Source organism: Strix aluco, chromosome 10 (assembly GCF_031877795.1).
Source record: "Strix aluco isolate bStrAlu1 chromosome 10, bStrAlu1.hap1, whole genome shotgun sequence".
Taxonomy (NCBI): Eukaryota; Metazoa; Chordata; class Aves; order Strigiformes; family Strigidae; genus Strix; species Strix aluco.
In genome coordinates, this window is record NC_133940.1 from 27,357,231 (window position 1) to 27,371,731 (window position 14,501).

At 50.0% G+C, this 14,501-nt stretch overlaps 1 protein-coding gene across 1 annotated transcript; it reads right to left on the bottom strand.

The window, feature by feature from the left end:
- Positions 1–928: 928 nt before the first annotated feature.
- Positions 929–10,279, bottom strand: GPR174 (G protein-coupled receptor 174). The gene is made up of 3 exons (XM_074834829.1): positions 10,192–10,279; positions 7,667–7,741; positions 929–3,633 (listed from the first exon to the last, which is right to left on the bottom strand). Exon 3 carries the CDS (start codon positions 3,220–3,222, stop codon positions 2,242–2,244), a length of 981 nt encoding a protein of 326 aa, XP_074690930.1. The 5' UTR covers positions 3,223–3,633; positions 7,667–7,741; positions 10,192–10,279; the 3' UTR covers positions 929–2,241.
- Positions 10,280–14,501: the final 4,222 nt, after the last annotated feature.

Genomic DNA, 14,501 nt, shown 5'->3' on the forward strand with positions numbered 1-14,501 from the left:
CACCTTCTGTTAACTTAAGTAATATCTTGGTTCTCCAGATGTCCGTGGTAACATCAGCCAAGGGCTTGTGAGCCCTCTGCAATGGAGAGCGTGGCCCAAGCAAATCCCACCGGGAGCAGAGGTGCCGCAGCAGGGCAAGGGCAGGCAGTTCTCTTCTGAATTCAGCTCATGTGAGCTACTGCGACTATTACATCCGACTTCCTGTAAACACAGACCGTTAATACTAATATGAATAAACCATATTGCTGTGGCAGCAGGGGAAACGACTCTGTTGCACCCACAGTATTTTTTTGGTGCGAAAAATTAGGCTTACTGAGGTTTTTCTCACTGAACAATTTCTGAACTTCTGACACCACTTTGTGTAACATCTTTTCCCCTCGGAAGCTAAAAGGGCCATCCTGCTCCCCTCCCACGCACGCAGGGATGGGGGACAGTGGCCAGAAAGGACGGTGATGGGCTTGTGCCGGTGCTGGCCTTCAACTTTAGGAATCCACCACGCCTTGTCAAACCTCTCGGGGGCGGGGGGGGACGGACAGACAGATGAGCTGCTGCAGTTTGCAGCAGTGTGTTTTGTCCCTTTGCTTTTCTCCCCAGTGCAGGAAGGAGGTTAAAACAATTTTGAAAAGGCATCTAAAATGTTCTACAGATGCTCGAGAGGTGTTGGCAATCCAGGTGCTGCCCTTGTTGGTCCCTGTAAGCATGTACTGGTGACGCAGGCAGTTACAGAGGGGAGAGTGGGCCAAGAATTACATATAAAAAATTTTTGAAGGGATTTTTTTATCATACACAACAGGATATAAAAAAAAATAAAATATGTTTTCATTGCTGTGGACAAATTACAATGTGCTTTGTGGTTTCCATGAATTAGCAGTGCTTACTCAGCCGACACACTCAGGTATAGACACACTGGCTCAGACTGCTGCAGGGATGAAGTGGTGGAGTTTTGTTTTATTATACAGACGGGTTTTTAAAAAGAAAAAAAGTCTTTCTGTGTTCCAACACTCTCTGGGATTCACATCATTTTTCTACAAAACATGTATTTTTTCATAAATTAAATCTATAAAACAACATTTACATTAAATAAAACCTAATACCATCACAGTATGTTTACATTTCAAAATGTAACATTTCAAATGTTCACAGAAAAATAAATTTTACAAGAACGTGCAAATGAAATACCAGTCACACCCAACGCTTCTGTTGTTTGATTTTTAAAGAAATTATTAAAAATACATCCACATTTGAGCCTCTCTTAAAAATCTCACATAGCTTGTTGGGTGGCACCTTTAGTGAGTTCCCATTGCAGTGAACTTCAGGAAGGTTTGGTTCCTCTGACTGTGTTTTAATTGTGCTGCTGTTAATGAAGAGTAGGTGTGATGGCTCTGGGTCAGTTATCAGTGAAAGGGAAATAATTTGCCCCATCTTTGGTGGAAAGAGGACCTGAAAGTCTTGATAGACTCTAGCCTGAATAAATACCCTCAAAGCACAGTCCCATGGTTAAAGCTTATCCAAGGCAGCGACGTGGCTTCCAGCCTTACGGCTTTCAAGATAGAAATGGGAACTGATGGCAGAAAAATAGTGTCTGGACACTTCCATGACTTGGGATTTGGGGGTATGTCATTTGCTACACCCCAAAATGGAGTCTTGGCTCATTATTTAAATGGCAAGTCCTTTGGGGCCACCTTATGCTCCTCGCCCTGTGGGCAACATGGCTTGAGGCAGGCTCTTAGCACTCCCCATAGAAATTACTCACTGCTGGATTGTCTTTTGCTTCAGAAATATCTAATACTGTGTCACCAACTAATTTTTAGGATTGAATTCTTTCTGTGTAGCAAGACCCCAGAGTCTTTGCTGCCTCTTGCTGAAGTCAGGGTGTATGATCAGGACATGGCCAGGTAGTGGCCCACTGGTGACAATGGGGCACAGCATCTCGCCACGGGTCCACATCCTCCTACTGCCAAAGCTACTGCTCCTGGCTGCCCATTTTAGAAACAGGGCCTGTGGGAATTACACAGTGTTATTTATATTCAGAGAAAAATTGCAACCAAAGTGTTAAATCACCATATTTTTGGTCAGGTTTGGGTTTTGAGGGGTTTTTTGTTTGTTTTTCTCCAATCCTCACTGAAATCAGCAGAAGCTTGGCTGAGTTGTTGCTCTTGGTGTCCTGGGGGGAAAAAAAAAAAATAACGGGCCAAACCCCAAAATACGGTGAACATTTGAAGTCCTTGGGGAAGGCCAGCGCTAGTAGTCCATGGTGTGCTCCCTGAGTGTATCTCTGGAGTGCTTCCTCACGTAACTGAGGTGGTGGAGCTGAATGCTGTCCTGCAAGTCCTGCCTGGAAAGGCGTCTCCTGAACTCATCTGTAGTAAAGTAGTAGATGACTGGATCCACGCAGGAGTTCAGGCTGGCAAGGCACAGAGCTACAACGTGAAACACCGAGATCACCTTCTGGACGCACCCGTTTTTAATCTTTTTGGTTTTGACAAAGAAATCTAGTGGAAAGCTGATATGGTACGGTGCAAAGCAAATCAGAAATACCAGAGCACAGGTGAGAATCATCTTTAAAGCCTTTTTTTTCTCTCCGAGGTCATGTGATGCAGAGTTTTTTTCTTTTAGTGATAAGATAGTCTTCCACGAGCAGTACAGGATGATGAGTAGGGGTGTTACGAACCCCACCAATTCACCTATGGTCATCATTGCAATGGAGATGGGAAGGTCAACTTCCTTTACGGGGAGATCCACAAAACACGTGTTTTTAGCATCCTGGTGAAGTCTGAGAAGCGGGAAAGGCAAACAGCCAACGCAGACCACGACCCAGCCAGCAATGCTGATATACACATCACAGATGCGTTTGCAGTCACTGAATTTGAACGGGTGCATCAGAAACAAGTATCGTCTCACGCTGATGCAAACCAAGAAGTAGATGCTTGCGTACATATTGACGTACTTCAGGTAGAAGCAAAGCATGCAGAGACCTCCTCCAAATTCCCACGTCCCGGTCAAGTAGTAGAAAATCCTCAGGGGCAAGGACAAAACCTGCGCTAAGTCAGCAATGGCTAAATTGATCATAAATATTACGGCCCTTTTAGTCTCTTTCATGTACCCATAAAAGACCCACAAAGCTAATATGTTTCCTATTAGTCCAGGGATGAGGATGAACGTATATGTAATCGCATAGTAGGTCTTGAGGTCTGTGTCGGTGCAGGTCGAGCTGTTCGTCATGGTTGTGCTCCAGATCCGCGCTCAGCGCCGGCATGATAACATCTCTCTCACTCGCATCCTGCAGCCAGGTTGTCCTCAGGACGTCGGTGCTTAAATAAAAATGTTCACCCCTGGCATCCGTGTGTGAGGCTTCGGTTACCAGATTATTGTGTCTGCTCTGGGGAGGAGCTTCATTATGGGGTGAGTGAGTTAATTAAAGTCCTGCTCGCGTGCTTTGCTCGTGCTCGTTGTCAGAAGTTACCAGACCTTCCTCGAGTGGCTCACAGGATTGACGGGGCGGGGATCCACACCGCGAAATGCATCGTCGTGTGCCGAAGCAGTCGATGGTTCATCACCTCTGTGTCACCTTTTGGGTGGCATTTCAGCCGCTTCTGTCAACATGGGAGTTTGACAACCAGCATGGCCCTGCAGCTGAAAGACAGAAAGGTGGGTTATAACGCTGCGGGGAGACGCGGGCCTGGCAAACCAGAGGGACGGGGAAGCTGCAAGAGCGGTAGGAGTGTCTTTCTAGCAGAATCCTACTGCTAGTGGCATCTGTGGGGGTCAGATCTTCTGCCTGACAAGCACCATGTCTCACCCAGTGAGGGGAAGTTCAAAACCACTGAGGAATAAATAGAACATGTGCTTAATTGCTGCTGCAAACCAGCCTCCCATGCTGTACCGCCAAGCAGCAGCCGCCCCCGATCACAGGCCTTGGTGCCAGGTTTCTGCAGCTGAGCCTTTCCCAGCTCCAGCTTTTCCATCCGAATCTCCCTTTGCCACGGTTGCGTTGGTCTCCCCGTGCCCAAGCCCAGAGATGCTCCGGCAAGCGCCGTGCCCTCACTGCCCTGCCGCGGGCAGAGGGATACTCTCACCTCATGCAGCCCTCGGGAGTTTAATGCTCCCCTGGTCTTCCTGGGAAAGCCCTTCAGAAACTTCCCACCCGCACACGGCCGAGCAGAGGACAGAACAAAATCTGCTCCTTATGTAAATGAGCCACTCACCCAAAAAATGAACATTTTCCACCGGTGCAGCTGCTGCTGCTGCAGCACAGAGTGCCAGTCCCACATCAGTGGCTTTCACCGAACCAGGGTCAACTTTTTCATTGATCTTCCATAAATAGAATATAAAACATGCAAGCAAGGACAAGTGGCCCACTTATTAAACCCTTTTTGCTGCAGAACTACCAGCATTATATTAAATTTTACTTTCTCACAGCTGCTTTTTTTAAGCCTTTCCTTTGCCCACCTTGCGCATGTGACTGCTGTGGCTGTTGGAAATACCAGATATCATTACCGAGGTGACTTTATTTTAAAATTGTTTGCATGGTAAGCAGCTGATATTATCAGAACCTGTCAGACTGAAAAAAATACAACCCAGATCTGATTAATATAGAGGAAATTCAGCGCTCTGTCCAAACTCTCTCAGGTTTCCCTTTTGCTTCAGCATGAAGAATTAACCTACAGGTCTAAGTGGGAAAAGTTTTTAGGTAGCAACCAAGATGCCAAAGGCACATTTATAAAGGCAAAATTATATCCCGCTGCAATCCTTGATGGTTTTTTCCTGTGCTTTGAGGTATAGGCATCAAAATGTGAACATTTATTAATGGAGCTGATGTTCAACACTTGCCAGCGTGATTGTACCAAAACTTTGAAGTAGCTTTGGGTGGAAACAGAAAATCTATACAGGGAAATGGTAGGGGGGCGGGGGGCGCAGCTTTTCTGTGTCTATTTGTATAGTTTCTCTTGCATACCATTGAGTAAAGAGTCCAATGAGACTGAGATGTCTTCTTTCTTCCAGGGAGCCAGCATCTAACATAACCAGTAGAGCAAAAGGGCTCATGAAATAATCCCATTAATCTTCAGAAGCGACGATTAATAAGCTGTAAATTAGCCGTCTGTTCAAGACTTTCCAATTCTTTTATTAGTTCTCCACTCAACTTTCAATGCACAAACCTGCACGACTAATTCTAGAAATGTGAGTAATGTCTTCTTCATGCAGGGACACTAATTGGTGCTCACCTACTCATCAGATTTTATCGGTCGCTGGTGGGTAACTTGGGCCGAAGGCTTTGGTGTCCATTTGCTGGAGCTTGACTGGCACAAGTAACTGGGAGGGGGCAGTGGATGTGGCTGGTTTTGGTGGTATCTGTCATGCTCTGGGGTTCGCTGGGGCTGCAGAGCTCACCCTCGGCAGCTGGGTAACCCCTTTGGTGCCTGCTTCGGGCAGGTTCCTCCCTTCTCCTCTGTACTGGGATTGAGCCAAACCAGTTGGCCCAAACCAGTACATCCTCCTCGAGTGGTCAGAAATTGCCTTGCTGGGCTTGAAAAAATGCTGAGTCTGGGTACAGGCAGAGCAGGCTGCGCTGGGAAAGCCTCTGAAGCTGCTTAGTGGTGCTTACAGAGGATGGGAGGGATGCTCTCTTTCATGTTGGCTGTCCATGGCGATGCCGAGGCCCTGTGAAGACGTGCCTGTCTTTACTGTCACAGCATGACATGTCCAGGCTTCCCATCCTGCTCCTGCCAGGGTGTCTGAGCAAAACAACCCCATTGGAGGTCCGTGGGCTGCACCCAAACAGCAGGATCAGGGCACCAGTGACCAGGAGCATCCTCTCACTCCCGGAGAGCTCCTCTGTTCCTCTTGGCTCCCGAGGTACCAGCTCCATCCCCTGGGATGTGGGCAGCCTGCCCAGCAGAGCAAGGGTGGTTCGTGAGGACCTGCACGGCTTTGCCTTGGGTTGATTTCCACTTTTTTTTCACCTAGAATGTCTCAACTTCTTGCCTGAAGTTTGCTCTGAAGCTCCAGCAAAGGGTGGCTGTGTGGTGCCATCGCTCGCTGCCCATACGTGTATCCTGCTGCGGCCGATGCACGAGTGCTCGGGCAGGGGATGCATCTACAGGGGCGTTTACAAGATAAAGCCCTAAACCTGCATCACCCAGCTTTTTCTTCCAGTGATTTTTTAAATTTTTTTTTTTTTAAAAAAAAGCAAGCTTATCTTTCCTGTCATCTCTTTCCCAGGGACCTCTATCACCCAGTCAGGGAGGCTGAATCACACTCCTTTTCCTCTGGCTGCGTTCCTGGGTGGGGGAACCCGCCCTGCCTCCATCGCTGGGCCATGAGATGCACAAAGGGAAGGACAAGGTGCAGTCCCAGCCCATCAGTCTGTTCTCAGCCCAGTGCACGCACACATTCCCACGAGCATTTCCCCAGCCCCAGCGCACAGCAACTTTCCTGCAGCACCATCTTCTGCTCCCTGCAGCCCGGCGCCAGGGCAGGGATGGGCTTGCAGCACCTTCTGCCTCTCCCTGGGGCTGCAAACCCACAGAACAAGGGGTCCCAGAAAGCCCAACTAAAGCCGAGGAGCAGCGAGGGTGCTCACCCAGAGCACCCAAAAACGTCCCTGCGAGAGCAGCCGCCCTCAGAGGCGGGGTAAAAACACAGCAATGTGAAAAACCACACTTTGGAAATCCCAGGCAGTAACATTGCAAAGTTCAGCCAAATGCGCTATGTAAAAACCAGCAGGATGCTAAAAAAAGCTCCAGAAAGAGGAAATTTTGTTTCGCATTATCTGTGCTCGCTTCCCCTCGGCGCAGGGGGCTGGCTGCGGCGGTAGGTGTGAGACTGTCCCCAGGCACAGCTTCCTTCTTCCCCTGAACGGTTTTTCCCCCCTCTTTTTTGCCAAGGAGACCCCACAGTCAGCGGCGCTAGGGACTGGATGAAGACTTCTTGTTTGTACTTAATGAGTCAGAAACACCAGGTACGTTTTGTAGTCAGGCTTTGCACCTAGGACTTGTTAACGCTTGTTAAAGCTGGACAGTTACACTGTGTAAAGGATTTTCTATCTGCTGAGGGGCAGCCGTAGATTCATACGTTCCGTATGAAGAAGTGGAGGGGCTGTAGGAGCAGCCACAACACCTGTGGGTCTGGGATGCAACGGGACTCTGCCCCATGCCTACACCAGAGCCCATCACACCCTGCATGTGTAATCAGGCTCCTCACCTGAGGGTGGTTATAACTGCCTGGGTCAATGCTCATTGGCAAATCCTGTGGGTTTTACCCCAGGAAGCAAAGCCCTTAAAACCCAGCTCGGTGGAGGAGAGGCCCTTAAACCCACTTGGGGGAAAGCAGCCCATGGTTAAGCAGCATCTGTAGGTGTTGCCTCTGCTGCAGCATCATGCCTGGTCCCCTCCTGGAGCCCAGCACCTCCTGCTCCCTCCCAGAGCCAGGGTATGTGATCAGCCTGGCCGCATCCTGCTGCCGAGCACCACTCTTGCAAGGATGGCTGCTGGCCAGGTGAGCAGTGGGTGTGCAGGCACCCTGTGTTTGGTGTGGGGCTGGTATTTATGCATGTCATGCTGTATTTATTATGGTGCTATAGAAACATGTGAAGCCTGTGGCAGGGGTGATGTGGGCAGAGCAGCCGCTAGTGCTGCCTGTGGCACCCTGGTGTCACCTGCTGACTTACCCTTCTGGGGGGGAGGCCTGGGGTGTGTGGCTGGCTGCAACCTCTCTTCTATTCGTCCTCCTTCTCCTCCATGGCCTAAAATAAAAACACACATGGGGGTAACTTCAAATAGAAATATAGTTTCCTGCTGAAGCTGTGCAAGCAGAGGTGGTGTGGTGGTGGGTCTGTTGCTCCCTGGGCAGTCGCTGGAGATGTGGGAGCTGGCCCAGGGACCGGAGCAGGGCAGCTGTGTCCTGTGCTGGGCTCCTCCCAGTTGCTGCCTGGTTTTTGTGTCACCTGAAGTGCTGCTGCCCTATTTTGGGGAGATAACTGCTAGTAGTAATAATTAATAGGTATTAACTGAAAATAAAGATGATAGAAATATAAACTGATCACTGCACAGGATTGCTTTTGAGTTCTCTTAAAAAATGTCAGGGGAGAGTAAAAGCTTTTCTCCCTTGAAGCAGTTTTGTGGTAGATATTTGGAGTTTGTATCATCTTCCATAGGGACAAAGTTGCCTCTTGCTGTGCTAAATGAAGATTTCTCTCTTTTATTTCCTCTTTGGTAGCGTCATAGAGGCCACAGTGTTTTTATTAGATATTCTTAGAGCGGCTTTTTCATTTTAATTCAGTTGCAGGGTACCACAGCAACTGCCTGTGCATCCCATCTGATTTCTGTGGTTACCTGAAATGTGAATCACTGAAGGTGGTGAACGTTTGTTACAGGGGAAAAAGCAGTGAAACAGCCAAGATTTTACAGGTTAGGACTGCGGGGCATTGGCACAGTGGAATAAAAAGTGATTTTTTTCTATTTGTTCTTTCATTAATTTCTCATTTCTTGAATGGTCCAGAGGAAACCATGAGGATGCTCAAGGGGCTGGAGCACCTCCCCTGTGAGGACAGGCTGAGAGAGTTGGGGGGTTCAGCTGGAGAAGAGAAGGCTCCGGGGAGACCTTAGAGCAGCCTCCCAGGGCTTAAAGGGGCCATAGGAAAGGGGGGAGGGACTCTTGATCGGGGGGGTAGGGATAGGACAAGGGGTAACGATTTTAAACTGACAGAGGGGAGACTTAGATGAGATCTAAGGAAGAAATTGTTCCCTGTGAGGAGGGTGAGGCCCTGGCACAGGTTGCCCAGAGAAGCTGTGGCTGCCCCCTCCCTGGAAGGGTTCAAGGCCAGGTTGGACGGGGCTTTGGGCAACCTGGGCTAGTGGAAGGTGTCCCTGCCCGGGGCAGGGGCTGGGACTGGGTGGGCTTTAAGGTCCCTTCCAACCCAAACCACTCTGATTCTATGATTGGCTCATGATTAAGGTAACTGAGTGTTCCCGTGGCATGCCTGCCCTCTGCCCTGCCTGTGCTCCCTGCCTTTCCACCGGGGTGGCAGAGCTGCCAGCATCTCCTTGAGGGAGCACTGAAACTTTGGGAAGGGGCTGTGGGGCTGGAGCCCTGGGGGAGCTCCCTGGGAAGAGGGGCTAGGGGGTGGCTGCGTGCTGGTGGGCAGGAGTCAGGCGGGCAGGCAGCTGGGGACACCAGGGGGATTTTGGCTGGGTAAATTCCAGAAATCTGCAGGAAAAAATAAATGTTCCAGTTTAAAGTCATGTGAAATATGCTGCTTTTGTCTTTTAATCCTTTGCAAAAGCTCTTGTCCTCCCTTGTTAATATTTATCCTGGTTAAAAAGGGAAAATAAACCTGGAACAGCAGCCTTGTGTGTCAGCCTAACCCCCCTCCCCTCTTCTCCCTTTGTGGCACACCCTGATCTCCCTAGTAATGTGCAGGGTAATGAGCACCAGAACTGTGAGTTTTCCACCCAAACTGTCAGCACATGCCCCCCAGGGACACGCAGCTGGATAACCCTGCCTCTTCCCTCCCCCGGTTCTTGCAGTTAAGCGGAAAAATTGCCAGTGGAAAGTCAGCGTCCTGCCTCTTGTGAGGAACAGGCCGTTTAAGAAAATCCATTGGGCAAATACAGTGAGAGGAACCCCGGTGAAACCCAGAGAAATGAGTAAATTGCTGTGCTTGTGGGGATGGGGCTGTATGGCCTCAGAAAGTCCACTGACAGACAAGTCCCTTCACAAGCAGCTGGGAGTTTTGCAAAGGTTAAGAATCACCAGAATTGGTGTTATTCTTAAAGGCAGCTTCTTGATAATCACACAACAGTAATAGAAAATACACTTTGAAATTTCATGGCTGGCTATTTTGGGCTTAAGCCCTACCCCTCCTCTCCCTCGGACACACGGAGCATCTCATGAGCACTTAGAGGAGCTCGTTCTTCTGATAAATGGAGATATTGGCTCCTCACCCATAGCCGGGCTTAGCCCGCATCTCCTCGCTTCTACTCATTTACTCTTGGAGATTCATGGGGGTCGGTGGTTAACGCTGCACCCTCCTGTCTCTCAGTGGGGTGTCCCCATCCCCTCTCGGCGCTTCTAGTGCGAGTATGAAGAAGCACCAAGTCTATGTTGCAATACCCCCCCACCCCAAAAAAAGTACAATTTAAACCCGTTAGCCTGAACCAAAGATAACCAGAGACAAAAGCGTATCAGTCCTACCTTTGCCGTCTTGGCGGGCTGCTCCAGTGTGACCCCCGTGGGCCCCGATCTGTGGGTGCTGGCAGCGGGTTCCCCACTCCTCTCGACGTGCAAAGCAAAAGTGCAACTGCCGGGAGCAGCAGCCTGCGCCCGCGCGGGGGGAGCGGGGACCGGGGCCCTCCCCGGCCGGCAGCGCTTTCCGTGCTGCTCCTCCTGCCCCTGGGTCCCAGCCGGACCTGGCCCTTTTTCTTTCTCTTTTTGTGTTTTTTTTAATATATACATATATATATGTAAAGGTGCTGTTGGTTTCGGGGTGTTCTGGAAAGCACAGTCGCTGTTTGCTGTGAGGCTGCTGTTGCCCCAGCAGCTGCCGGAGGTGGGGGGCTCGGGGGGGCTTGACACCCCGGCAGCACCCACCTGAAGCAGCGCAGACTCCCTGGGCAGGTGCCTGCCCGCAGAGCCCCGTCTGCCAGGGCCACGGAGCTAATGAGGCTGATGAAGCGAGACCCTTCATCAATTACTTTCCTCTGCCTTCCCCAGCTTTCTGGGAAAGGTTCCTTTGCTCTCATCTGGATATTTTTACCCCAACGCTGCAGGTCCCTGCACCCAGCGCATCGAGGGGGGCTTTAGAAAGTCGCACTGAAGCTGATCACGGTCTGGTTTGGGCTTCCCCAAAAGCAGGAGCTTCTCCACAGTCATTATTTTCTTATTCAGTGGACTTTCGCAGCTCACACGGAGCAAGCCAGGGCCAGAGCCAAGGACTCTTCTCTTCCCAAGGAATCCTTGTGCCACGAAGTGGTGTCACCCATCGCCGTGGCCCCTGGCTTGGCACCCACGGGGTGCCCGGCGGGCGGTGGCCATCGGCAGCGAGTGGTGGCCATCGGCAGAGGGCGGCGCTGGCCGCGGCACAGGCTGCTCGCTTGCCTCTGCGCTCAGTGACTTTGTGATTTTGAAAAGTAGCACTTCTGCAGTTATCCATCTGGGGTCTCTAGCTCAAGAAGTATTAAAAGCCTTTTTTTTTTTTTTGAAGATCTAGAGGGATTGAGGATTCTTGATTCACTTGGCTATATTAAAAAAAGAGTGACTTTCCTGTAGCAATTCAACCAAAAATTCTTTGCAACTTTTAAATTTGCATGTATTTATTTTTCATGCATGTCTGCTCAGGAGGACAGGACCTATTTTGCAGCATGGAGAGGGCAGCAGCTCTGCAGAAGGGTTGCACAGGGGCCAGGCAGTGGTGGCCGCTGCAGCGTCCCCACCGCAGCACCCCCTGCTCGCAGCAGGTACTGGGGGCTCGGTGACACCTACTTCTTTAAAGCGTTATTGATTTACTTGTCTAACAATCCCAGCTTATAACGGGGTTTTGTAGCTGTGTAGACTTCTTTTTATTGTGGTTTAGAGAAAATTAATCTCTTGGGCAGATTGTGGGCTTTTATAGGCTCGCAGTGTGCCAGGTTTGTCATCCCTGCGGTGGCACAGCTCCTCACCTCCCGAAACACATGGGCACTTGCCTGTTTCAGCAGCTAATACTCCTACCAGTTAAAGCTTCTAGCCTTTTTCTGAAGCCTGCTGATTACTTAATGTGCCTTAATTAATCTTGTGTGGGAGCTAGCGCTTTCAGCACTGTGGGATCTTTGCGGCTGAGTTTTCCCCTTGGGTGCGGGGATGGATTAATCTGCTTATGCTTTTGGACTAGAAGCAGCGGAGGTTTGGGGTTTATTGCTTAAATGGGGCTTGTTGCTGTTGGGGAGTCTCCCGGGAGATGTGCTGAGCCCTCGGCGGAGGATGCCAGCTCTGTTCACGTTAGTCCTGGAGCGTTTCCCTAATTGCAGTGGGATCTGGGGTGCAAAACTTTCCCCGTGCTTGCCAGTCGCCTCTGCCGTGTGCTCTCATGCTTTGCAGTGTTTTCACTCTAGTGATTTAAAGAAAAACCCTTTATTTCTTCCACCACAAACCCAAAATCATGTGATGCGAAACCCAGCAATCCCCAGGCTCTGCTCCTGCCCCGCCAGCCTTTCCCTGTGTGACCCTGGCACCCCACAGGGACCGTGGGGCCGAGGGGGACAGTTTGGACACCACTTTAATAGACAACAAAATTGAGGCCGGGTCCAAGAATAGCAACAATACCAAGCCCCCGTGGCTGAACAGCACCTCAGCTCTGAAGATGATCTCTTTCTCTTTTCTTTTCCTAATTGAACGTGTGATGGATGCTAAATTTTTCACTTTCATTTCCGCAGAAACCAGCCTATTTATAAGAAAGCCTAGCCTGTGCTTGGGGCAGCGAGTGCATTTACTGTACGGATAGACTGTGCTTCAAAAACACCTTTCTAGAGCACAGCCATATCCTGTTTTGCTGGTGCCACGCTCTGCACGCAGCCGTTTGCCGCCAGCATCCATCCCATTTCCCGTCACTCCAGGGGCTGGTGCTTGTGCCGGTGCCGGCTCAGCCCCTTCGCGGGGTGTGTGGGTGGGAACCCCGGGATGCCTTTACCGGCAGCCCAGTGCCAGTTTCGGAGTTGTGATGTCCCCTGGCATGGGGCACACGGGGACAGCGCTGGCCAGACACCCCCCCCCAGACCTGCTGTACTTGAGGCCACCAAAAATCAGGAGAACTTGGAGCTGGGTGCCAAATCACAAAGCAATTATTTTAGGGTATAAGATAAAATTTTATCTAATACCTATTTTTTTCTCTTCTGTTACGTAGATTTTATCTTATACGTACATTTTTATCTTATAAAAAAATTAGAAATTTTCAGTTCATCTAAGCTTGTGCTTCACAACCTTGTAGGAGGTCCTCAGACAAAGCCAGCTGAGGTCCCTCTGGTCTGCACTTGACAGTCTTTAACAGGAATAATTCCAGAGAGTAGGTTGCATGTCTGTCTTCTCTCCACATAGCTGGTGGTGTTTTGCTCAGTGCTGACCCAGGAGGAGCCCAGGGAAGGGCACACACCAGGCAGGAGCATGTTTGCAAAGGGGGAGCAGGCACAGGGCTAAAAAGTTCTGGATTTTCCTTTTCAGTGTCTGCACTATCTGCCTACAGCAGGGAAATTTTCTTTTAAAAAAAAAAAACAAAACCAAAATCCCCTGATAAGAGGGGCAAGACTGAGTGATCAGTGCGGCAGTTCCTGTTGGAAAGGACTTGCTGACTGCAGGAAAGTTGAGGCTTTGAGTGTTTCTCAGATGAGAGCTAACCCTCACAGCACTGAACGCAGCCGCGGCATCGATGCAGAGTTCCCAAAACCTTTTCCCTCATGCTGTGAACGGGACCCTGCAGCACAGGAGGGACTGACAGACAGCCCTGGGTCTCTAAAATGGTGCTGTCCCGTTGAACACCAGTGACTTGGGCTTCACAGGGTGTTGCTGGCTGAGCACCCGAATCAAAAAATTGGACTCGGGTCTGATGAAATCATGACTGTCTGGAAAACAGCTCCCTGGCTTGGCTTAAAGCAGTAGAATTTGCTTTCTGTGCATTTAGGTTGCACTTAGAATTGAAGTTGTGTTTGTTCCTTTGCCAGGCACAGCATTTTCCCCTCTTCGACACGAGGTGGGTGGGTGGAGAAGCAGCTTGGTGCCAGCAGTGGTGGCTGTTAGCACTGTGCCAAAAATCATCAGTCTGAGTCTCGCTACCGGGTAGGTGGTACGAGCTCCGTGTGCCTGAGTGGTTTTCCAGAGGCAAAGTCACTTTGCTGGGGCTGGACTGGAAGCATGTGGTCATAGAGGGAGGAAAAAGGTATTTTTAGCAGACAGAAAAGCAACCTTCCCATCTTCTTGTGGTGCCCTAGAAAGCGTTGTGTACAAGAGAGCTTCTTGGATATTCCTGAATACTGCATAATTTTAGGTATATGTAAGTGTAGCATGTGTGCAGGGGTGTATGTGTATATGGGTGGACACACGTATATAAAAGCTAAGCAGTTCTACTCAGTCATAAAGGATTAAGCTCTATAAAATAATTAATTGCATGTGAAAAGCTTGGGATATGTGGATGTTGTGGGTGCTGGCGGAGGTCAGGCTGAGCTGCTCTCCCTGCTGCTGCTGCAGCTTCTTGCCCTTCCCGGGAGGGTGATTCAGACGCCTCGCTGGGGAGGGAACCCTCCCAGCCAAAATTGTCACCAGTGGCTTATCAGGCTGAGGCCACCTGGCACAATCCCAGAGCATTTGCGGGGGATTCTCTCGTGGGAAGAGCTGGGGGTGATACGTGGGGCAGAGAGAGCCCTGGCTGAGGGATGCGCTCTCACAAGCGGGGCTGGTGGCAATAGCACCGAGAGCATGCCCAGGGTCTGTAATTACCTGGAAATTCCCCTTACCTGAAAATTATTGAGGCTAAAGCGCAA

Coding starts and splice junctions, on each gene's coding strand:
- GPR174 (XM_074834829.1), bottom strand. CDS start 3,222: ATGACGAACAGCTCGACCTGCACCGACACAGACCTCAAGACCTACTAT.